The sequence below is a fragment of the Oncorhynchus mykiss genome, chromosome 19, assembly GCF_057628025.1.
Source record: "Oncorhynchus mykiss isolate SJ-2025 chromosome 19, ASM5762802v1, whole genome shotgun sequence".
Taxonomy (NCBI): Eukaryota; Metazoa; Chordata; class Actinopteri; order Salmoniformes; family Salmonidae; genus Oncorhynchus; species Oncorhynchus mykiss.
Window position 1 is genome coordinate 55,842,173 of NC_143040.1, and position 24,331 is coordinate 55,866,503.

Below are 24,331 nucleotides of genomic sequence, written 5' to 3' on the forward strand. Positions count from 1 at the left end.
ACGTTCTCATTTGCAGCAACAACCTGGGGAATATTTTTTAATTTTTTTTATTTCACCTTTATTTAACCAGGTAGGCTAGTTGAGAACAAGTTCTCATTTGCAACTGCGACCTGGCCAAGACATAGCAGTGTGAACAGACAACAACGCAGAGTTACACATGGAGTAAACAATAAACAAGTCAATAACATATTAGAAAAAAAATAATCTATATACATTGTGTGCAAAAGGCATGAGGAGGTAGGCAATAAATAGGCCATAGGAGTGAATAATTACAATTTAGCAGATTAACACTGGAGTGATAAATGATCAGATGATGATGTGCAGGTAGAGATACTGGTGTGCAAAAGAGCAGAAAAGTAAATAAAATAAAAACAGTATGGGGATGAGGTAGGTAAATTGGGTGGGCTATATACCGATAGACTATGTACAGCTGCAGCGATCGGTTAGCTGCTCTGATAGCAGATGTTTAACGTTGGTGAGGGAGATAAAAGTCTCCAACTTCAGGGATTTTTGCAATTCGTTCCAGTCGCAGGCAGCAGAGAACTGGAAGGAAAGGCGGCCAAATTAGGTTTTGGCTTTAGGGATGATCAGTGAGATACACCTGCTGGAGCGCGTGCTACGGGTGGGTATTGCCATCATGACCAGTCAACTGAGATAAGGCGGAGCTTTACCTAGCATAGACTTGTAGATGACCTGGAGCCAGTGGGTCTGGCGATGAACATGTAGCGAGGGCCAAAACGGATGGCACTGTGATAAACTGCATCCAGTTTGCTGAGTAGAGTATTGGAAGCTATTTTGTAGATGACTTCGCCGAAGTCTAGGATCGTTAGGATAGTCAGTTTTACTAGGATAAGTTTTGCAGCGTGAGTGAAGGAGGCTTTGTTCCGAAATAGAAAGCCGTCTCTAGATTTGATTTTGGATTGGAGATGTTTGATATGAGTCTGGAAGGAGAGTTTGCAGTCTAGCCAGACACCTAGGTTGCAGGGGAGAGGAGGGGGAGGAATGAGCCAATTGTAAACTGGGGATTATTAGGTGACCGTGATGGTTTGAGGGCCAGATTGGGAATTTAACCAGGACACTTGGGTTAACACCCCTACTCTTATGATAAGTGCCATGGGATCTTTAATGACCTCAGAGAGTCAGCACCCGTTTAACGTCCCATCCAAAAGACGGCACCCTACACAGGGCAGTGTCCCCAATCACTGCCCTGGGGCATTGGGATCCTACTGGCCCTCCAACACCACTTCCAGCAGCATCTGGTCTCCCATCAGGAACTGACCAGGACCAACCCTGCTTAGCTTCAGAAGCAAGCCAGCAGTGGTATGCAGGGTGGTATGCAGCTGGAATGCTGCCATTTACAGTATATACAAATATAGGACAAAACATACATCACGAGAAGAGAGACAACACTACATAAAGAGAGACTTAAGACAACACAGCATGGTAGCAACACAACATGACATCAACGTGGTAGCAACACATCATGGTAGCAGCACAAAACAGGGTACACACATTATTGGGCACAGACAACAGCACAAAGGGCAAGAAATTAGAGACAACAATACATCACGCAAAGCAGCCACAACTGTCAGTAAGAGTGTCCATGATTGAGTCTTTGAATGAAGAGATTGAGAAAAAACTGTCTAGTTTTTTTTTGCTGAAAAAGAGCTGATGTGAAAATATCTAATGTGATTGGTCAAAATACCAATTTTGTGGAAGAAAGAATTGGGCTGCCTGTGTAATAATAGCCTAATAACACACCAAACAATAAGGCTAGCTATTAAAAAATAAAAGATTGGTCAGAAGTCAGTGATATAGGGAAACTGGTTGACAATGACATTGGTAGAAGTTTATGCATTTTTACAGTTTTTCACAGATGGATCCAAGGACCCAGATTGTGGGCGCACAGGAGCAGGCTTTTACATTCCTGAATTTTATGTGCAGATATGTAGAAGACTAACAGATTAACTGTCTGTACTCTGTTGAAATGTTGGCAATAGTGGCTGCCCTCCAGTAGGTGGAGGATGTTCAACCTGTCAGAATTGTATTATGCTCAGATTCTCTTTCTGTATTGAGTAGTTTATCCTCTGGAAAATCTAATAGGAGTGATCTACTATTGCAAGCATTAACGCTATTAAGGAGAATCGAGAGACTGGGTGTGGAAGGGAGTGAAATTGTAGACCAGATAGGCAAAGGGGCTTTAAAACTAGATATAATTGATATTCATGCTCCACTGGATGGAGCTGAGGCCAAATGTAAGATCAGAGCAATTTTGATAGATGTGTGGCAGAAGAGATGGGACTGAGACCAAGGGCCGGTATTTATATGCCCTCCAGAGAAATGTTGGTGGACCAAGATTCAAAGGTCAGAATAGGAAGGAAGAGGTGTTGTTTGCTCGGTTGCGCCTAGGACATTGAACTCGTCATTACATCTGGTTGGCAAGCATGTAAATGGTATGTGTCTGGATTGCAGGGTCGATGAAACGGTGGAGCATGTGTTATATTGGTGTAAGTATGTTGCAGAGAGGGAAATATAGAAGTGTAGGGTTATTGATGTTGGGAGGGGATGGGGTAGGGTTTTTTAGAAGTTAGTAGGGCTCTTTATTTTGTATTATCTCCCTCAAAGCCCTCCTGAAGGATTAGCATATGTTTGTATAATGCATACATCTATATTTTAGGTAACTAATGAGTGGATACAATATATATAGGGGTGACAGGAAGCCTAGTGGGGTCGGCAGGTAGCCTAGTGGTTAGAGCGTTGGGCCAGTAACTGAAAGGTTGCTAGAACGAATCCTTGAGCTGACAAGGTAAAAATCTGTCGTTTTGCCCCTTTACAAGGCAGTTAACCCACTGTTCCTAGGCCGTCATTGTAAATAAGAATCTTAACTGACAAGACTGCTTCAAAACCTCAAAAGGACAGACAGTATCTTCTCAGTTTCACCATGCTCACCACCGGGTCTGCGTTGCACCAAACGGCGGGCGTCACAGATACAGGGAATCTTCAATTTCAGTTACTCCACCTCAACACTTAACGCAACCCCAATAATCACTCCTTTCAAAGGCACCATGCTCCGGAGAGCAAAGCTAGTCACAGGTCTTGTTCTGAGGTGCGTGATGCGATGTGCCCGCTTCCTCTGGGCAGAAGAAACACAGAAAATCCTCACAAGTCCACTTCGAGCTACCTTCACTCATTTAACAGTACTCAAATTATTTTCTACCCAGCCTGATACTACATATGGGTCAGACAAAAGGCAGGGATCCACTTTCTCCAAGAACTTCACTTCCACTGAGCCAGAATCATCCTTTGCATGACCATAGGGGGCGAGGTTTGGACTCGGAGGTCTTCACCGCACCTGCCACCGCAGGTAATTCATTCTCATCAGGTTACATTTCTGAGCCATCAGAGACAGCAGAGTACAGTTTGTACTTGGTGCTATTCTTCCTCAACACGCATCTTCCCTCTGCACTTCACCTTCTTCTTCACTGCTCATAACCACGTCTATCCGTTCACCAAGTCCATGCACCTTCATCAGCTGTATTGTCTGGTAGAACTGATGGCCTTTCTCCAATATCCAGCTTCTGTTCCTTAGCACACTTTACTAGTCTGACTATCTCTACCCTCTCCATGCTCGCAAAACGTGGGCTACTCTGCATCTGAGAGCAGCGTCCTCCTCAGCTCAATCTTCAGATTCCTGGACCTTGGTGCATTTCCAATGGTGTCGGTCGGTCCACTATCGCACCCCTCTCTCATACTCCCAAAAAGACTTTCGCTTGAAAAATGAGAACAAAGCGGAAATATTACTGTTGTATGTCTCTCTTGACCCACAGTAGCAACAACATAGAAACACTTACTAAATCAAGTAATCTGTCATTAATTTATACATTTTTCAAGAGGTCATAGTTGCACAAACTTACATCAAGCTAAGATGTTTGGTGCAGTATTTCTCAAGTAAAAACATCTACATGAAAACTAGTCTTCTCTTGTTGAATGACAACAAACACTTCGGGCCGGTTTCACAGATAGGGTTTAGATTAAGTCAGGAGTAGGCCTTAATGTGTACTAGTTAAACTAGGGCATTTAAGTAGTTTTCATGAACGTGGCTTAAATTTGGCTTAGTTAGTCTGAGACTATGGACTCCTGGAGTAAGGTAAGTAAGCCTAAATGAGAACACCGGGTTAATTCTGTGTAACCGATGTGAAATGGCTAGCTAGTTAGTGGGGTGCGAGCTAATAGCGTTTCAATCGGTGACGTCACTCACTCTGAGACCATGAAGTAGTTGTTCACCTTGCTCTGCAAGGGCCGTGGCTTTTGTGTAGCAATGGGTAACGATGCTTCGAGGGTGGCTGTTGTCGATGTGTGTAGAGGGTTCCTGGTTCAAGCCCAGGTAGGGGCGAGGAGAGGGACGGAAGCTATACTGTTACACCTGATTAGGTTATGTATGAGCACATGCTGTTCATGCTGTTATGTATGAGCACATGCAAACATTTGTTTGCAGACCACCATGATATCATAGAAGTTTCCATGACCTATGTAGGCCGAATATTCTCATTAATACATTGGTGACGGTTTACATGCCCTCACACCGATCTGTGTAATGTATCAGATCGCCTATAGCCTGAGAAAGCCAGCCTGTAGCCTATAGAGTTCTATAATTGACATATTATAATAATTCTCATGTCCCAATGTATACAGTCCGTGCCATGGTGAAACTTGCACTCCTGTAGGCTAGATCTGAAATAATTGGATGGTGAAACTTGCTAGCCAACCAGAAAAGCAAAGCGATGCACTTCAGGCATTCTAAGTCTTTGTCCTGCAAATAAACATTTTTCACAGTTGAAAAACATTGCAAGCAGCAAGCCTAGGCATTTAGAATTAAATGTGGAGTGAGCATTATGGTTACATAAATCACAGTCCAAAGACACTGATGCAATAGTCTAGTATCCCATTGTAGCTACATGGCACTGAGACCACCATCTGCAGGGTACAAACAGCCCTAACCAGCACCTCCCCACAATTCCCAACCAATGCATCACCGGTACGCATCCTCTATTCATTTTAAAATGTGTTGACAGTTGGAGAAATTGCTTGATCTGCTCTGAAAATTTGAAAAGTATGAAAGCCAACAGTCCAATATTCTAGAACACTGCTGTGCATATACGTACAGTGCCTCGACTTTCTCCACATTTTGTTACATTACAGCCTTATTCTAAAATGTACTCATTTTTTCCCCTCATCAATCTACACACAATACGCCATAATGACAAAGCAAAAACAGGTTGACATTTTTGCTAATTTATTAAAAATGAAACTGAAATAACACATTTACATAATTATTTAGACCCTTTAATCAGTACTTTGTTGAAGCACCTTTGGCAGTGATTACAGCCTCGAGTCTTCTTGGGTATGACGCTTCAAGCTTGGCATACCTGTATTTGGTGAGTTTCTCCCATTCTCTCAAACTCTATCAGGTTCGATGGGGAGCATAGCTGCACAGCTATTTTCAGGTCTCTTCAGAGATGCCACTCCTGCATTGTCATGGCTGAGTGCTTGGGGTCATTGTCCTGTTGGAAGGTGAACCTTCGCCCCAGACTGAGATCCTGAGGGCTCTGGAGCAGGTTTTCATCAAGGATCTCTCTGTACTTTGCTCCGTTCATCTTTCCCTCAATCCTGACTAGTCTCCTAGTCCCTGCCGCTGAAAAACATCCACACAGCCAGGGTTGGGGTGTAACGGATTACATGTATTACGTTACATGTAAGGGATTGCAAATAATGGTAACTGTAATCCATTATATTACCAGCAAAAATATTGTAATCAGATTAGACATTTTTGAAAAACTAGATTACTTCAAGGATTACTTTGAAATTCAGAAAAGATGTTAGATTTTTTTTTACACTTCTCTGTTCTCAATGACATTCAAATCATAATTGAAAACAGGCAAAAGTTTAAGTTCGTTCCACCTGATCGAGTCTGACCACAAGTCAGAGAGCACTATGATGACACACCAAATGTGTTTGATGGATTGCGGGAAAAGCGTAGGAGTGGGCTTTTGTAGGCTACAGTCCAAACTATGTCTTCCAATGATGCGACTGCTGTCGGCAACCTAAGATGATCCAACTTGAATAAACACTCGGAGGTAAGGATGACAGCAGAGGTGTTGTCTATGGCGATACAAATATAACTTATTGATATCTACATAGCGCATTGATGTGAATCAGCATTATGCTGCCACCATAATGCTTCACCGTAGGGATGGTGCCAGGTTTCCTCCAGACGTGACACTTGGCATTTAGGCCAGAGTTCAATCTTAGTTTCATCAGACCAGAGGATCTTGTTTATAATTGTCAGAGTCCTTTAGGTGCCTTTTGGCAAACTCCAAGTGGGCTCTCATGTGCCTTTCTCATGGTCTGGCCACTCTACCATATAGGCCTGATTGGTGTTGTGCTGCAGAGATGGTTGTCCTTCTGGAAGGTTCTCCCATCTCCACAGAGGAACTCTGGAGCTCTGTCCGAGTGATCATTGGGCTCTTGGTCACCTCCCTGACCAAGGCCCTTCTGGGTAGCCAGCTCTAGGAAGAGTCTTGGTGGTTCTAAACATCTTCCATTTAAAAATTATGGAGGTCACTATGTTCTTGGGGACCTGCAATGCTACAGACATTTTGGAGTACCCTTCCCCAGATCTGTGCCTCGACACACTCGTGTCTCAGAGCTCTACGGACAATTCCTTTGACCTCATGGCTTGGTTTTTGTTCTGACATGCGCTGTCAACTGTGGGACCTTATATAGACATGCGTGCGCCCTTCCAAATAACATCCAATCAATTGAATTGACCACAGGTGGACTCCAATCAAGTTGTGTAAACATCTTCAAGGATAATCAATGGAAACCGGATGCACCTGAGCTCAATTTCGAGTCCTATAGCGAAGGGTCTGAATACCTATGTAAATAAGGTATTTCTGTTTTTTTGACATTTCCAAACACTTCTAAAAACCTGTTTTTCCTTTGTCATTATTGGGTATTGTGTGTAGATTGAGGATTTGTATTTATTTAATCCATTTTAGAATAAGGATGTAATTTAACAAAATGTGGAAAAAGTCAAGGTGTCTGAATCCTTTCTGAATGCACTAAGTATATTTTAAACCAAATACTTTTAGACTTTAACTCAAGTAGAATTTAGAAAATTGAGTACTTTTTCCACCACTAATGGGGTGAGACGCCCTCTGTGTGATAATACAGTTAATACAGTTAACAGTTCTTTTGGTTGCAACTAGTCCTGATCAACTACAATTTTCCGGGTTTTCATCAGTTTGAAGTCATTCCATCAAAACAATGAGGTAAATATATATATAATATTTATTTTTTTGTCGTTTAGAAAAAGTTGTAGATATAATCACACTTGACCAAATAAATCGTCCTCAACTAATCAAATGCTCCTTACATAAAAATTACATTATTATTTTTTTTAATTGTCAACTGCAGCCATTTTCCATCCTAGTTCATTACCATAAGCATGACCATCATCCACCTAAAAATAAAATGTTAAAAATATCCTAACTTTTTTTCAGCAATTAGTCATTGATCTTAGGTGGGTAGTTTTACCCCATGTTACCCTACACATGTCGTACTGATTTTTTGGGGGGTTTAATAAACCTGGTCAATGGCAAAAAGCTGTGGTCACTCCCAGATGTCGCTGTAGGGATTTGTGTTGAGTAGTTGTGACGGAACACCCGCCGCGCTCCCTCTTACAACGCATGCTCAGTTTTTTTTCCTATCACAAGTTTGACCCTGTCTATTTATTCTGCGCACTGCACTGTCTATATAGTGCCCATGCTTTTCCCACGCAGTCTCTTTCCCCAGCCACAAAACAACCGTGAGTGTAACTCACCGTTCTTTAACAACTTAAAAAAAAAACACAAAAAAAAAAAAAAATTCATAAGATCTCAAAAATAAGTAGCTGTCGTAATCTAAAAAATATTTTAAATCGCAAAACATTATTTGGGGGTTAATAATAGGCCTCGGGTTTAAACCGACGTTTTGGACAAACCGAATTTTCAGGAGAATACGCCGAAATTCAATGATGTTTTAGCTGTCTCTTTTTTATTTTCTCCTCAGCGAGTCGTGGAATACTTTTAGGTCAAGTCACATTTTGGTGGAAAGAGCGTCTTAGGCTCATTACGCACAGATTCTGCCCCGGCGAACAATTATCGTGGCTAACGCGAGGGAATAATTCATACATTTTATGCACTTCAAGAAATGAACACAGCGAATGAGGGGAGTTATCCAATGGCTTCTCTATATGTTGGCGACCTGCACCCTGATATCACTGAAGCTATGCTGTATGAGAAATTCAGCCCAGCTGGACCAGTGCTGTCTATTCGAGTATGTCGTGATATGATCACCCGACGCTCTCTGGGTTATGCCTATGTGAATTTCTCGCAACCCACGGACGGTAAGAAAAAAAGCATGCCTCAAAATCGGTGTTTGTTTGCATTACGGTGAAGAGTTGATTTGATCTTTGATTTGAGCATGTCCGTGTTATTCTGTGCATCTGTCTAAGAGGATACAATATAAAGCACATCTTGCTTTTAATGAGTATCAATTGTTATGATTTCCCGTTAGAAAGTACACAATATATACCAAAGTTTAGACACCCCATCAAATTAGTGGATTCGGCTATTTGAGCCATACCCGTTGTAGAAAGGTGTATAAAATCGAACACACTGCCATGCAATGTCCATAGACAAACATTGGCAGTAGAGACGAGCCTTACTGAAGAGCTCAGTGACTTTCAACATGACACCGTCATAGGATGCCACCTTTTCAACAAGTTAGTGAATTTCTGCCCTGCTAGAGCTGCCCCAGTGAACTTAAGTGCTGTTATTGTGAAGTGGATAGTCTAGGAACATCAACGTCTCATACGCTAAGTGGTAGGTCACACAAGCTCACAACAGGTCCCCGGTTGTAACACTCACTACAGAGTTCCAAACTGCCTCTGGAAGCAACGTCAGCAAAATAATTGTTTGTCGGGAGCTTCATGAAATGGGTTTCCTTTGCCGAGCAACAGCACACAAGCCTAAGATCCCCATGTGCAATGCCAAGTGTCGTTCAAGGAGAACTCTACCTGCCCTAATGCATAGTGCAAACTGTAAAGTTTGGTGGAGGAGGAATAATGGCCTGGGGCTGTTTTCATGGTTCAGGCTAGGCCCCTTAGTTCCGGTGAGGGGAACTCTTAAAGCTTCCAACTTTGTGGCAACAGTTTGGCGAAGGCCCTTTCCTGTTTAAGCATGACAATGCTCCCGTGCACAAAATGAGGTCCATACAGAAATGGTATGTTGAGATCGGCGTGGAAGAACTTAACTGGCCTACACAGAGCCTTGACCTCAACCCCATCGAACAGCTTTGGGGTGAATTGGAACGCACACTGCGAGCCAGGTCTAATCCCCTAACATCAGTACCCGACCTCACTAATGCTCTTGTGGCTGAATGGAAGCAAGTCCCCGCAGCAATGTTCCAGCATCTTGTAGATATCCTTCCCAGAAGAGTGGAGGCTGTTATAGCAGCAAAGCGGGGACCAACTCTGTATTGATGCCCATGATTTTAGAATAAGATTTTCAATGAGCAGGTGTCCACATACTTCTGAACATATCTACATAATTTACACCTATTTTTGATCATATCTCCATCATTCACACCTACGTTACCTATATAGAGCTCTTTTGTTACCTCCTGACTCCACTACCTAGTGCAAACATACCAATACAAAGGCAATCTAAGAGGTGTAGGCTAAGCCCCAACTCTGCAATTAACAAAATTAATGGGAGAGGATAAATGTTTTCCTTCACTTTGGACTCAAGTAAACTTGCTCAGAACCATGCATGGCACAGTCAGTCTACTAAAGCATACTGTACAGACTCAACGACTTTTTGCCTTGCATGGACCAACTCCGTTGAGTGGAAAAGTACACATTTGGAATAGTATCTCTTGACCCATATAGCAATGACGGCCCACTTCTTCCATCTGACAGTGTTGGAGGATTGACCAGAATCTGCTCCAAGACTCCTGCTTTGTACATGATGTAGCCAGGCTTCTGTCTGTGTTCTGCATTTACCTTTGAATAAGTGGCGCTACAGTTTTGCTCCAGAGTACTGCTCCACACTGCCTAACCCAGGGTTTCACAAACTCTGTCCTCAGGATCCCACGTTTTGGCTTTTGCCCTAGCACTACACAGCTGATTCAAATCAACTAATCATCAAGTTTTGATCATTTGAATCAGCTTTGTAGTGTTGGGGCAAAAACCAAAATGTGAACCCCTTGGGGTCTCGAGGACTGAGTTTGGGAAACGCTGGAACCCAAAGTGACCCATTTTTCAGCTCCTATTTAAAGGGCCACCAGGAAACTGTTCTGCAGTGAAATTAATTCCCATCGCCTCCCCTGCTGCCTTACACACACAGAGAGAGGAAGAAAAGGCACATCTGAACATTAACTTGTGCATTTCTCTGCTTTCTTTGGATCATGTTATGTCATGCATTTGTGTGTCATCTGATCTGAAAAGAATAAGTCTGAATAGATAGCAGGAATGTATTTGTAGAAGCAGGAACTTTTCTCTGGGATGTAACACCTATTTATGGTTGGATTTCTTGAGTAATTGTTGAAGGGTCGTGTACGTCACATCTCCATGTTCTTCTCTACATGTGGATCTGTAATGTTTTACTCATGTTTTAGGGGCTTACAATTTCTTTCCTAAATCCACTCCCAATTTACGCCATACAAGGGTACACACTTGTGGAATTTCCAGCATTTGCATTGGGAGTCAGTCCAAGCCCCAATCCTGTGGCTATTGTGAGAAGTCTGAAATACAACAGAATGTCATGCTTTGATATACCACTTGATTCAACAATCACTCTTCTCATTATCCAATGTAGAGTTATCATCTACAGTAGAATGCTGTATTTGTTGGTGAGTGTGACCTGGCAGGATTGAGCTATAATTTGTGTTCTATGAAGGTGTCTGTGTCTGCCGACTGTTTATACAGTTTGGGATGTTTTCATATTGCACCTGCCATCACTTGTCTGAGCCAGTGTAGAGAGAACCCCATGGCAATATTACCTGGAGGTTGTATTTTGATCACAAACACAATATAACGTCATGTCTAGGTCGTGAATATACAGGTTTAGACAACATCACAAACCTGTTACCAGCACCATTGCTAACTAGCATAGCTATTCCCATTGTTGCAAAGAGTTATGGGATATTAGAATCCCGTTGTTTTAAAGGCATGGTCAATTTGACGTCTGAAGTGGCCGTACAGCGTTTACTGCGATGCATACGCTAGGGCTTTCATACTTCTTGCACTGAGCAGAGCTATTGTGAAGTAAGTTGTCAAGGAAGTGAGTTTATGTTTATACAAGACCACCCGCCCCCACCTGAGATCAACAAATCATGTCAATACGGAGCTCTCTGTATTGTTTGAACATTTGAGAAGGGAAAGGCGATGCGGTACGGCGCATGATTTGGCCTCTGCATGCCTCCCGGGGCTTCGTTATGCCGTCACACTCTCCAGACGAAGTCTCCGACTACATTGTTGGGTCAAGCATGAGTTTGCTTTTAATCTTTGTCATCTTCAACCTAGCATCATGTCAGGAAGTAAAAGTCTAGTACAACTACTACCACATACACTGAACAAAAATATAAACTCCACATGTAAAGTGTTGGTCCCATGTTTCATGAGCTGAAATAACAGATCCCAAAAATGTTCCATACGCACAAAAAGCTTATTTCTTTAAGATTTTGTGCACAAGTTTGTTTGTCTGTTAAGTGAGAATTTCTCATTTGCTAAGATAATCCATCCACAGTAAAAGGCCACTCTACAATTTGCTGATTTGTCACACAACACATTGCCACAGACGTCTCGATGTAAAGGTAGCGTGCAATTGGCATGCTCACTGCAGGAATGTCCACCAGAGCTGTTGCCAGAGAATTTAATGTTAATTGCTCTACCATAAGCTGTCTTCAATGTCGTTTTGGAAAATTCGGCAGTACGTCCAACCGGCCTCACCACGCCAGCCCAGGACCTCCACATCTGGCTTCTTCACCTGCGGGATTGTCTGAGACCAGTCACTCGGGCATCTGATGAAACTGGGTTTGCACAACTGAAGAATTTCTGCAGAAACTGTTAGAAACCGTCTCAGGGAAGCTCATCTGCGTGTTCGTCATCCTTACCAGTGTCTTGACCTGACTGCTGTTTGGCGTTGTAACCGACTTCAGTGGGCAAATGCTCACCTTCGGTGGCCACTGGCACACTGGAGAAGTGTGTTCTTCATGGATTAATCCTGGTTTCAACTGTACTGGGCAGATGGCAGACAGCATGTGTGGGCGAGTGGTTTGCTAATGTCAACGTTGTGAACAGAGAACCCCACCTCCACCATGGGGCAATGGCATGGGCAGGCATAAGCTATGGACAACGAACACAATTGCATTTTATCGATGGCAATTTGAATGCACAGAGATACCATGACGAGATGCTGAGGCCTATTGTCGTACCATTCATTCACCTCCATCACCTATGTTTCAGCATGATAATGCACGGCCCCATGTCGCAAGGATCTGTACACAATTCCTGGGAGCTTAAAATGTCCCAGTTCTTCCATGGCCTGCATACTCACCAGACATGTCACCTATTGAGCATGTTTGGGACGCTCTGGATTGACGAGTAAGACAATCTTCCAGTTCTCGCCAATATCCAGGAACTTCACACAGCCATTGAAGAGGAGAGTGTGACATTCCACAGGCCACAATCAACAGCCTGATCAACTCTATGCGAAGGAGAGGCAAATGGTGGTCACACCAGATACTGACTGGTTTTTGGATCCACACCCCTACCTTTTTCATTTTTAAGGTATCTGTGACCAACAGTTGCATATCTGTATTCCCAGTCAAGTGAAATCCATAGATTTAGGGCCTAGTGAATTTATTTAAATGAATTCAGTTCAGGTATTTCCTTTTATATGAACTGTAACTCAGTAAAATCTTTGAAATGGTTGTGTTTTCATATTTTTGTTCAGTGCATTTGAGAAGAGTAGTCTTCCTTCATGTGTCTGAAGTCGCTTTGGCTGACCATCTCCACTTTCAGCATGTCACCGCTGCATTTAAGTCTCAAGACCTGGTCTTGATCATCTGAACATTCTTGTTGAATGTGTCTCCCATCAATGGCAGGCAGATAATGCTCAACTCACATTCCACACCAGCACATACTCTCAGTACCCCTCTCTAAATATCTCTGTCAGCCTAAATATTCCCTGCCTATAATATCTAAAACCCTATAAAGTCTCCATTTAAGGGTAATGTTTGACAGAATATATTAGGGTTGCTACCTGCCTCACCTAGAATAAAATATCCAGTTTTCAGTTTTGACAAAATACATTTCTAGTATATCGCATTGACCTGTGAAGTTCACTTCAAGGGTTTTGTGTGTGTTACATTCAGTTCACCTCTTGTTTGATGTGTTTATCTATTTCTACTATTCATCCATTCAGCAATCCCAGCTCCACATAGTGCTAATGTTTTTTCATCAAGGTTGGCCATGGGAACCTTCCAGAACTAGACGGACAACGAGAAACCATCACACACCATCTCTGAGCTGGTTTGTGTGAAGTACAATGGCACAGCTAACTGCTGATGCCAGCAGACGCAAGGGAGCTCCGTTTTGTTTAGCTCTAAAGCCCGGGTGTGTGTTGCTGTGGAGTGACGGAAACAAAGGGGAGGTCTCTGGTTGGCACGTGTGCCCAGATGAACATGAGCAGCAGGAAAACGCTAACTGGCACAACATAAATAACGATAGGCAGATCTAGAAATGTAAATCGAAGTGACAGCACACTGGCAGCAAATGTAGTTTGGACAAATTAAATGAATAGTGGCTGGTATTAATTAGAACCTCTAAAAGAGAACCTGTTAAAGAATGTCACGTTTTCAAGAGCCATTTGCCCCATTTGAATTATAACCGTACATGTACAGTATGTATCCCATTGTTTATATTCATTATGAGTGTGCATAAATGATGACTTAGGACCAGAAGTGCCTTGCAGGCCACATGTGTCTGTGAGCGCCGTGTGCCCTCCCCTAACAGCTGGTCAGTGTGGTGGCAGGCGGGGGTCAGACTCCATAGTCACATGGTCTAGTTAGTAGTTAGGACACTCCAATAGTAGTGTGGGTTCTTTAAAACAATGTGCCTTAAACTGGGGCCAGTACTTTTTTCTGACCACATGACCAGGAATAACTTCTAGTCTTGTCCACTAGGGCACAATTTGGTGGAGTGAATGATTGGGAGGCGTACATTTGGTGTAACATGCAGAGTGGTGTGGTGTCCATGATTCCAAGTGGGCACTAAATAGCATAAACAACATGGTGTAGTGGACCCAGTGGATGAGATGTTTTTAATGTTGTAAGTTAACACCCTGACTCTACCCTCTGACCTCTCCCCCTGCCCTCTAGCCGAGAGAGCCCTGGACACCATGAACTTTGATGTGGTGAAAGGGAAGCCAATCAGAATCATGTGGTCACAGCGAGATCCCTCACTCAGGAAGTCTGGGGTGGGCAACGTGTTCATCAAGAACCTGGACAAGACCATTGATAACAAGGCCCTCTATGACACCTTCTCTGCCTTTGGGAACATCCTTTCTTGCAAAGTAAGATGGAAGTGTTTCCGGCCAGACATCTGTATGACCATGTATTCACATTATGTGTATACATACTATGTAATATATTTTTTAAACGGCATCCATTTTTTTCTCAAACAGGTTGTATGTGATGAGAATGGATCCCAGGGATACGCGTTTGTGCACTTTGAAACGCAGGACGCAGCTGACCGCGCCATCGAGAAGATGAACGGCATGCTTCTGAACGATCGCAAGGTGTGAGTGTCTGATTAACTAGGAGAGGGTGGGGAATGTTGGTTTTAAGTTTTGGCTGACTTTTCTTGGTGAATTGAATTATGGGAAATTTCAGGCCCGGAGTGACCATAATTGTACACTTGCTAACTCGATCAAAAACGAGGGCTGAGGGGCTTAGGTTGCCAACTTCCCTTGCTTGGTTAATCATTTGGACCAATGACAAAGATGGCTGCAGGGATTCCCCCAAGGGCATAAGGCGAGGGTAAGTGGAGGAGGGTATGTCTTTAATGAGTTTGAAACGCAGCCCCTGTTCCTGGAAATCTACCCTCTTGTAGGTTTTCACTCCAATCCCAGTTGTAACTAACCTGATTCAGCTTATCAATCATCTAATAATTAGAATCAGGTGCACTAGATTAGGGTTGGAGTGAAAAATTACAGGACGGTAGACCTCCAGGAATAGGGTTGGAGACTCCTGGTTAAGATCAATCAAGGGCAGTTAGGATGTTGATAAGGATTGTAGTAGCTCATCTGTTTACCTATACTGTGACAAGGCAAAAGACAATTCAACTTGTTAAGGGGGAAGTTAAAAATGTCTGATAATGAAGGTGAATGAGAGAACTCAAAAAGGGTTCTTTGGCCATCCCCATAGGTATAGGAGATCCCTTTTTTCGGTTCCAGGTAGAACCCTTTCGGGTTCCATGTAGAACCCTCTGGAAAGGGTTACACATGGAACCCAAAGGGGTTCTACCTGGAACCAAAAAGGCCTGTACATAGATATAATGAGCCATATAACACCCCACACTCAGTCCCCATAAACCATGGCTTTCTTTGTGGTTTGTTGAACTACACAACTAACAGTGAATGTTTTTTTGCAGTGCTTACTGGAGTGCTTACTTTACCACCTCGCTTACTTTTTTGAAACCTACAAAACATGTCCACACTCTGGTCACCTCACACCCCGTGTCAGCTGAATGTCCGTCTGTACGTTTGTCCACCCTGCCTGCCTGGCGTGTGTATGTGTGTCTAACCACGCTTGTGTGTTTTAGTGATGGAGCGAGTGCAGGAATGCAATACTGGAGCACGGATTGGGAGAGGTCTGCATAGCAAGGTAAAGTCTGAGGTGAGGAAGATGCTCCAACAAGCTCGTTTGATCCTCAGCTTTCCTCTTTATGAACCTCTGTCCCTCCATCCTTCAGGTCTTGGACCAGGAAATGTCATTGTTTGTGTGCTGTGTTCTGGGTGTATAGCATGAATGCTCTGTTTTCCTGATTGTGGTGCCATAAACCGTGCAAGAAGGTTGATCAATGTTGTTCCTGAGAAGTCCTTGACTGACTCAATGTGGTTTTGTCTTATACGAAGTGCTTCCTTCTATTTAGTAGTCATGTCTGGGCATCCTCAATGTCAGTGCTGTGAACACCAGCTTGAAGCCAGAAAACATGTGTCTCAGATGAAAAACATGAGAGATGGATCACAGTCCCTTTCTCCCTCCTGCTCAGGACTGTTTTACAAGAGTTGTCGCTGCTCTCTCGCTGTGTTTAGGTTCGTTGGACGATTCAAGTCTCGGAAGGAGAGGGAGGCAGAACTGGGGGCCAAAGCAAAGGAGTTCACCAACGTCTATATCAAGAACTTTGGAGACGACATGAATGATGACAAGCTAAAGGAAATGTTTGATCAATACGGTAAGCTGCGACACAGATTCATACTGAGTTTTCTCATTAGTGGAGCCATTTAGTTTTTCACATTAGTCTTGAAATCCACCCAAGGAACCTAGACATGAACTTGCCTTTCTCCAAACTCATATACCGGAGTCCAAATTATTCCCTTTTCCTCCCTGCAGGTAAAACTCTCAGTGTGAGGGTTATGGCTGACCCCAGTGGCAAATCCAGAGGTTTTGGCTTTGTGAGTTACGAGAAACACGAGGACGCTAACAAGGTAGGTAGGTATATTATACCCACACGACAACAGTTGTCAATACAAGTCGGTGGGATTTCATGGTTGGTGGAAAAATACTGAAACAATCACTCATCACATTGTTAACTTATGGGTTTATTACATATACACTGCTTGTAAGAATGAATCTCTACTCAGGCATGTGAGGAGATGAACGGTCTAGAGTTCAACGGGAAGACAGTCTTCGTGGGGCGTGCTCAGAAGAAGATGGAACGGCAGGCAGAGCTAAAGAGAAAGTTTGAGATGTTGAAACAGGAGAGGATCAGCCGTTACCAGGTCAGTCACCTCCTCTGGCACCACTATGTCTAATAGAACACTGATAAGAAACAAATGCCATCATTCAACCTGACATATTGTTTCATAGTACCCACCCATTAGACAACAAGCCAGGCTGAGTATGTGTGTGGGTCACGACTGTATTTCTGGTTTCAGGGCGTTAACCTTTACATTAAAAACTTGGACGACACCATTGACGACGAGAAACTGCGAAAGGAGTTTACCCCATTCGGGTCCATCACCAGTGCCAAGGTGAGAGAGTTTAGCAGAGGTAAATGTGGTACAACAACAATGACCCCTTTTTTAGTTTTGTATTTGTAGTATGTTATCCAGAAAAACACAGCTGACTTCTCTCAATGCAGGTGATGCTGGAGGAGGGGCGGTCCAAGGGCTTTGGGTTCGTCTGCTTCTCCTCTCCTGAGGAGGCCACCAAGGCTGTGACTGAGATGAATGGGCGCATCGTGGGCTCCAAGCCACTCTACGTGGCCTTGGCTCAGCGCAAAGAAGATCGCAAAGCCCACCTCACTAACCAGTATGTGCAGCGCATCGCTGGCATGAGGGCCATGCCAGCCAACGCCATCATCAACCAGTTCCAGCCCGCCAGCGGATACTTCATGCCTGCAGTGCCACAGGTTAGTGTTGAAAGGAGAGCGGGTTCAAATGGGTTTGAAAGTTGTGTGCTTTACTGGAAATGCCCTTCACAACAGCCATGTCAGGGTTCTGCCAGTTGATATGATAGACTGCTGTGCAAATGCCAGTAAGAATCAGTATTTTTTTAGAGTAAGATTGAGAACTAATATTGTGCAACATTGTGTGTGTGCACGTCAGGCCCAGAACAGGACCACCTACTATGCACCCAATCAGCTGGCCCAGATGAGGCACAACCCCCGCTGGCAGCAGCAGGGTGGCAGAGGCCAAGGTGAGGGTTAGAGATGACATACACAATCTATCATGAGTTGTATATCCAGGCGATGTTTATTTATGTACTACATGTCCTGGTGACATACTGTATTATGGGGACTAACTTCTGTCTAATAATAACCCTGCCTCCACCTTCCTTCCTAGGTGGGTTCCAGGGAATGCCCAACTCCCTGCGCCAGCCTGGTCCACGTGCCAACCCGAGACACCTGACTCCCAATGCCAGCGCCCAGGGCCCCCGAAGCATGGGGCCTTCTGGAGCTCAGAGAATTGGTAAGTCTGGATTGCCTCAGTACTTCTGATTACAATTGACATTGTGGAAATAATACCTCATCAAACTACATATGCTTGGCTCATACATACTTTGTTTAATCCCTACCATTAGGAATTGCTGGCCAGGCCATGGGTCCTCATCCCTCCATGGGAGTCCCTGCCCCTCGGGCCATGACATCCTACAAGTACACCACAAGCGTACGCAACACTAACCCCCAGGTGGTGAACCCCATCGCCTCACAGCAGGTAAAACTCACTAACCTGGCCTCCCGGGTGGCGCAGTGGTTAAGGGCGCTGTACTGCAGCGCCAGCTGTGCCATCAGAGACCCTGGGTTCGCGCCCAGGCTCTGTCGTAACCGGCCGCGACTGGGAGGTCCGTTGGGCGACGCACAATTGGCCTAGCGTCATCCGGGTTAGGGAGAGCTTGGTCGGTAGGGATGTCCTTGTCTCATCGCACACCAGCGACTCCTGTGGCGGGCCGAGCGCAGTGCGTGCCATCCAAGGTTTCCAGGTGCACGGTGTTTCCTCCGACACATTGGTGCGGCTGGCTTCCGGGTTGGATGCGCGCTCTGTTAAGAAGCAGTGCGGCTAGGTTGGGTTGTGTATCCCGAGCCCGTGCGGGAGTTGTAGCGATGAGACAAGATACTACAACAATTGGACACTACGAAATTGGGGAGAAAAAGGGGTAAAATTCAAATAAAAAAAGAAAAAAAAAACTCACTAACCTGGCGATAGGTAGCTTAGCGGTTAGAGCGTAGGGCCAGTAACCAAAAGGATGCTGGTTCAAATACCCGAGCCGACAAGGTGAAAAGTCTCCTTGAGCAAGGCACTTAACCCCAATTTTCTCCAGAGGCGCCGTATTACCATGGCTGACCCTGTAAAACAACACATTTAACTGCACCTATCTGGTGTAGGTAACCATGAAACGCATATACAGTTGAAGTCGGAAGTTTACATGCACTTAGGTTGGAATCATTAAAACTAGTTTTTCAACCACTCCACAAATGTCTTAACAAACAATAGTTTTGGCAAGTCGGTTAGGACATCTACTTTGTGCATGACAAGTCATTTTTCCAACAATTGTTTAGACAGATTATTTAACTTATAATTCACTGTATCACAATTCCAGTGGGTCAGAAATGTACATGCACTAAATTGACTGTGCCTTTAAACAGCTTGGAAAAATCCAGGAAATGATGTCATGGCTTTAGATGCTTCTGATAGGCTAATTTATATCATTTGAGACAATTGAAGGTGTACCTGTGGCTGTATTTCAAGGCCTACCTTCAAACTCAGTGCTTCTTTGCTTGACATCATGGGAAACTCAAAAGAAATCAGCCAAGACCTCAGAAAAGAAATTGTAGACCTCCACAAGTCTGGTTCATCCTTGGGAGCAATTTCCAAACACCTGAAGGTAGCGCGCTCATCTGTACAAACAATGGTACACAAGTATAAACACACCATAGGACCACGCAGCCGTCATACCGCTCAGGAAGGAGACTCGTTCTGTCTCCTAGAGATTAACGTACTTTGATGCGAAAAGACTTCAGGAAACATTTTTTTACCTCCACAAGTCTGGTTCATCCTTGGGAGCAATTTCCAAGTGCCTGAAGGTACCACGTACCATCTGTAGAAACAATAGTACGCAAGTATATATACCATGGGACCACACAGCCGTCATACCGCTCAGGAAGGAGACTTGTTCTGTCTCCTAGAGATGAATGTACTTTGGTGCGAAAAGTGCAAATCAATCCCAGAACAACAGCAAAGGACCTTGTGAAGATGCTGGAGGAAACGGGTACAAAGTATCTATATCCACAGTAAAACGAGTCCTATATCGACATAACCTGAAAGGCCGATCAGCAAGGAAGAAGCCACTGCTCCAAAACCACCATAAAAGAGCCAGACTACTGTTTGCAACTGCACATGGGGACGAATATTGTACTTTTTGGAGAAATGTTCTCTGGTCTGATGAAACAAAAATAGAACTGTTTGGCCATAATGACCATTGTTATGTTTGGAGGAAAAAGGGGAAGGCTTGAAAGCCAAAGAACACCATCCCAACCGTGAAGCATGGGGGTGGCAGCATCATGTTGTGGGGGTGCTTTACTGCAGGAGGGACTGGTGCACTTCACAAAATAGATGGCGGAACTGAAAAAGCGTGTACGAGCAAGGAGGCCTACAAACCCGACTCCGTTACACCAGCTCTATCAGTTGGAATGGGCCAAAATTCACCCAATTTATTGTGGGAGGCTATCAGAAACGTTTGACCCAAGATAAACAAAGGCAATGCTACCAAATACTAATTGAGTGTATGTAAACTTCTGACTCACTGGGAATGTGATGAAAGCTGAAATCATTCTCTACTATTATTCTGACATTTCACATTCTTAAAATAAAGTGGTGATCCTAACTGACCCGAGATGGAATTTTTACTAAGATTAAATGTCAGGAATTGTGAAAAACTGAGTTGAAATGTATTTGGCTACGGTGTATGTAAACTTCCGACTTCAACTGTATACATACATACACACATACATGCATACATAATACAAGTCAAATGTTTGGACACACCTACTCATTCAAGGGTTTTCCTATATTTTTACTATTTTTTACATTGTAGAATAATAGTGAAGACAAACTATTAAATAACACATGTAATCATGTAGTAGCAGAAGTGTTCAACCAATCTAAATATATTTTATGTTTGAGATTCTTCAAAGTAGCCACCCTTTGCCTTAGATGACAGCTTTGCACACTCTTGGCATTCTGTCAACCAGCTTCATGGAATGCATTTCAATTAACAGGTGTGCCTTGTTAAGTTAATTTGGAATTTCTTTCCCTAATGCATTTGAGCCAATCGGTTGTGTTGTGACAAGGTAGGGGTGGTATAAAGAAAGCCCTATTTGGTTAAAATACCAAGTCCATACCAAGTCCAAGAACAGCTCAAATAAGCAAAGAGAAATGACAGTCCATCATTACTTTAAGACATGAAGGTCAGTCAATACGGAAAATGTCAAGAACTTTTAACGTTTCTTCAAGTGCAGTCGAAAAAACCAAGTGCTATGATGATAAACTGGCTCTCATGAGGACCGCCACAGGAAAGGAAGAACCAGAGTTACCTCTGCTGCATAGGATAAGTTCATTATCAGCGTTATCAGCCTCAGAAATTGTAGCCCAAACACATGCTTCACGGATTTCAAGTAACAGACACATCTCAATATCAACTGTTCAGAGGAGATCGCATGAATCAGGCCTTCATGGTCGAATTTCTGCAAAGAAACCACTACTGGACACCAATAAGAAGAAGAGTTGCTTGGGCCAAGAATCATGATAATTAGTTCCAACCTCCGTGTCTTTTGTGAGATGCAGAGTAGGTGAAAGGATGATCTCCGCATGTGTAGTTCTCACCGGGAAGCATGGAGGGGGAGGTGTGGGGGTGCTTTGCTGGTGACACTGTCTGTGCTTTATTTAGAATTCAAAGCACACTTAACCAGCATGGCGACCACAGCATTCTGCAGCGATATGCCATCCCTTCTGGTTTGCGCTTAGTGGGGGCTATCATTTGTTTTTCAAGAGGACAATAACCCAACAAACCCCCAGGCTGTGTAAGGGCTAATTGACCAAGAAGGGGCGTGCTGCATCAGATGACCTGGCCTCCACAATCTCCGACCTCAACCCAATTGAGATGGTTTGGGATGAGTTGGACCGCAGAGTGAAGGAAAAGCAGCCACCAAGTGCTCAGCATATATGGAAACTCCTTCAAGACCGTTGGAAAAGCATTCCAGGTGAAGCTAGTTTGGGAGAATGCCAAGAGTGTGCAAAGGGTGGCTACTTTGAAGAATCTCAAATATAAAATATATGTTTTTGTTTAACACTTTCTTGGGTACTACATGATTCCATATGTGTTATTTCATAGTTTTGATGTCTTCACTATTATTCTACATTGTAAAAATAAAGAAAAATCCTTGAATGAGTAGGTGTGTCCAAACTTTTGACTGGTACTGTATATTCATCACTGCCCTGTTTTTAAACTCTTTGTGGCCTGTCTTTCTATTCTCAGTCTCAACAAGCTGTAGATGTGCAGGGTCAGGAGCCTCTCACAGCCTCTGTGCTGGCTGCTGCACCATCTCAGGAGCAGAAGCAGATGCTTGGTGAGTGAGTGCTGGAACAGATTGGCGGTGTGTCATATTGTTCTTTGGAAGTTCTAGAGTCTAGACCCTTTGGATGGATTTTGAACATCAATGCAACAAGGTGCAATTATACAGTATCATTTTACCTGTGAGAACCATTCTTAACCTTCCATCTCGCTCTCTCTCAGGGGAGCGCCTGTTCCCCCTGATCCAGCCCATGCACCCCAGCTTGGCAGGGAAGATCACTGGAATGCTGCTTGAGATCGACAACTCTGAGCTGCTGCACATGCTGGAGTCCAACGAATCCTTGCGCTCCAAGGTACCAGCAACAGGATAATATCAGAATAAGATCATAAGAAGGGATCTAAGAGTCATAGTTTTGTCCAAATCTCTGACTGTCTCCTATTTCACTGTGTGTGTTTGTGCAGGTGGAGGAGGCTGTTGCCGTGCTCCAGGCCCACCAGGCAAAGAAAGATGCCACACAGAAAGTGGGAGTCATCACTACAACCGCTGCTGCCACTACCTCCTGATGTGTAAAGACCGCTTACTAAATGTTTAAAAATAAGAATAATATTTCTCATCCTATGCTTGTTTTGCTTTTTTTTTTTACACAGGCAACTGGGAAAAGACGGGTAGAGATTACTACATTGGTCGCAAATGCCTGGGTCTTCTACAAAATCCTATGCAAAAATGTAAAAAAAACAAGGTTATAAAGAATACCTTTTAACGTACTTGAGCATTAATAAACAAAATATTACAATACTTAATTTTTCTAGTTATGTAACAATTTAAACTTTACCAAAAGTAAAGGAATTCTTCTAACTAAGTCCCTTTATTTTGTGGCCAGGACATAACTTTTTTCTATAAGGAAAATGAGCTTTGCTCTTAGTTCTTTGTTTGAAAGTTTTGTTTAATGATTTGAAAAATTGGATTCCTCTATCCCATCATGTTATTGGTTTGGTGGTTTGGTATATGTTGTTCTCAATAAAGGGATTAATATATCAAGTTTACCACATTGTCTGTTTTTTTCTTTTCCACTATAGTTTGCATACTACCGTAGCCCCATAGTGTGTACACATTGCATTGCTCAAGTGAAGCGTTGAAGAAATATTCAATTTTGGTCAAATTATTAATTCATTTCACAAAACCAAAGGATTATGGTACATTAAACTACCTACCTTCACAAACTGGGGAGCATAAAGTAAATATAATTTGGGAATTGAGGACTGAGACCACTATTATACCAACTAGCCAACAACGGTGACAAAAAAAAATACAATTTTGATGAGTTGACGAGGCCATATGATTCCAGCTTGGTGGAGTGTCACTGGGCTGTAATCATGCCAAACAGTACATTTTGCAATGACTACTAGCATTTCTATTGGACAGGTTCAGCAGACAGGGAGGGACCTACAGTACCTGAATCTGTCCAATAGAAAAGCTTGTTTTAGTTGCAAAACAGAACGTTTTACAACTATTTAGACTAATGATTACACCCCTGGTTATGCCTAAGCCAGCATTTTTAAATGGCACAACTGGCTGGCGCCAGAGCTCAAAAGTGGATCACCAGAGTGGCAGGCTTTGGTATCCCACCTTGGTTTCTCCCTCAGCCAATGTTAGACCTAGGGTTGCTTGAAAGGCTAAGAGCTGGTGAGGAAAGAGTAGATTCAGTAAACGGTGTAAGTGAACATTTAAGAACTCAGTACTATGCTTTCTTGAATATATTCACTGATGAATCTAAAGACCCTAAAACGGGGAGCACAGGTGCAGCTTTTAGTGTTCCTGATGGCTGTGACAAAAAAACAACGGATCATTTATCTGTATACACAAAGGTGTTCCTGGTCATACTCATGGCTACAGAGTGGGTGGGGGAGGTGAGGCCAGACAGGGGTAGTCATC

The 24,331-nt window shown here is 43.4% G+C and overlaps 1 protein-coding gene across 4 annotated transcripts; it reads left to right on the forward strand.

The window, feature by feature from the left end:
• The first annotated feature begins 7,756 nt into the window (after window positions 1-7,756).
• LOC110498021 (polyadenylate-binding protein 4) lies at window positions 7,757-23,442 on the forward strand. 4 transcript variants are annotated; one of them, XM_021574560.3, is made up of 14 exons: window positions 7,757-8,446; window positions 14,485-14,678; window positions 14,790-14,905; window positions 16,422-16,561; window positions 16,720-16,814; window positions 16,971-17,108; window positions 17,265-17,360; window positions 17,471-17,740; window positions 17,937-18,027; window positions 18,174-18,299; window positions 18,412-18,545; window positions 22,363-22,453; window positions 22,621-22,751; window positions 22,861-23,442. In XM_021574560.3, the coding sequence occupies exons 1-14, from the start codon at window positions 8,251-8,253 to the stop codon at window positions 22,960-22,962; spliced, it is 1,920 nt and encodes a 639-aa protein (XP_021430235.3). In that variant the 5' UTR covers window positions 7,757-8,250; the 3' UTR covers window positions 22,963-23,442. The 4 variants fall into 4 exon arrangements, with proteins under 4 accessions (XP_021430235.3, XP_036810841.1, XP_090067540.1 ...); XM_036954946.2 differs by having other exon boundaries at window positions 18,412-18,518; XM_090211414.1 differs by lacking the exons at window positions 7,757-8,446; window positions 14,485-14,678; window positions 14,790-14,905 and adding an exon at window positions 15,929-16,002.
• Window positions 23,443-24,331: the final 889 nt, after the last annotated feature.

Bases quoted from the DNA above. Each gene is read 5' to 3' on its own strand.
- LOC110498021 (XM_021574560.3), top strand. From the start codon at position 8,251: ATGAACACAGCGAATGAGGGGAGTTATCCAATGGCTTCTCTATATGTT. The intron at 14,679-14,789 runs GTAAGATGGAAG...TTTCTCAAACAG, and splicing joins GGAACATCCTTTCTTGCAAA to GTTGTATGTGATGAGAATGG. The intron at 17,361-17,470 runs GTGAGAGAGTTT...CTCTCAATGCAG, and splicing joins GGTCCATCACCAGTGCCAAG to GTGATGCTGGAGGAGGGGCG.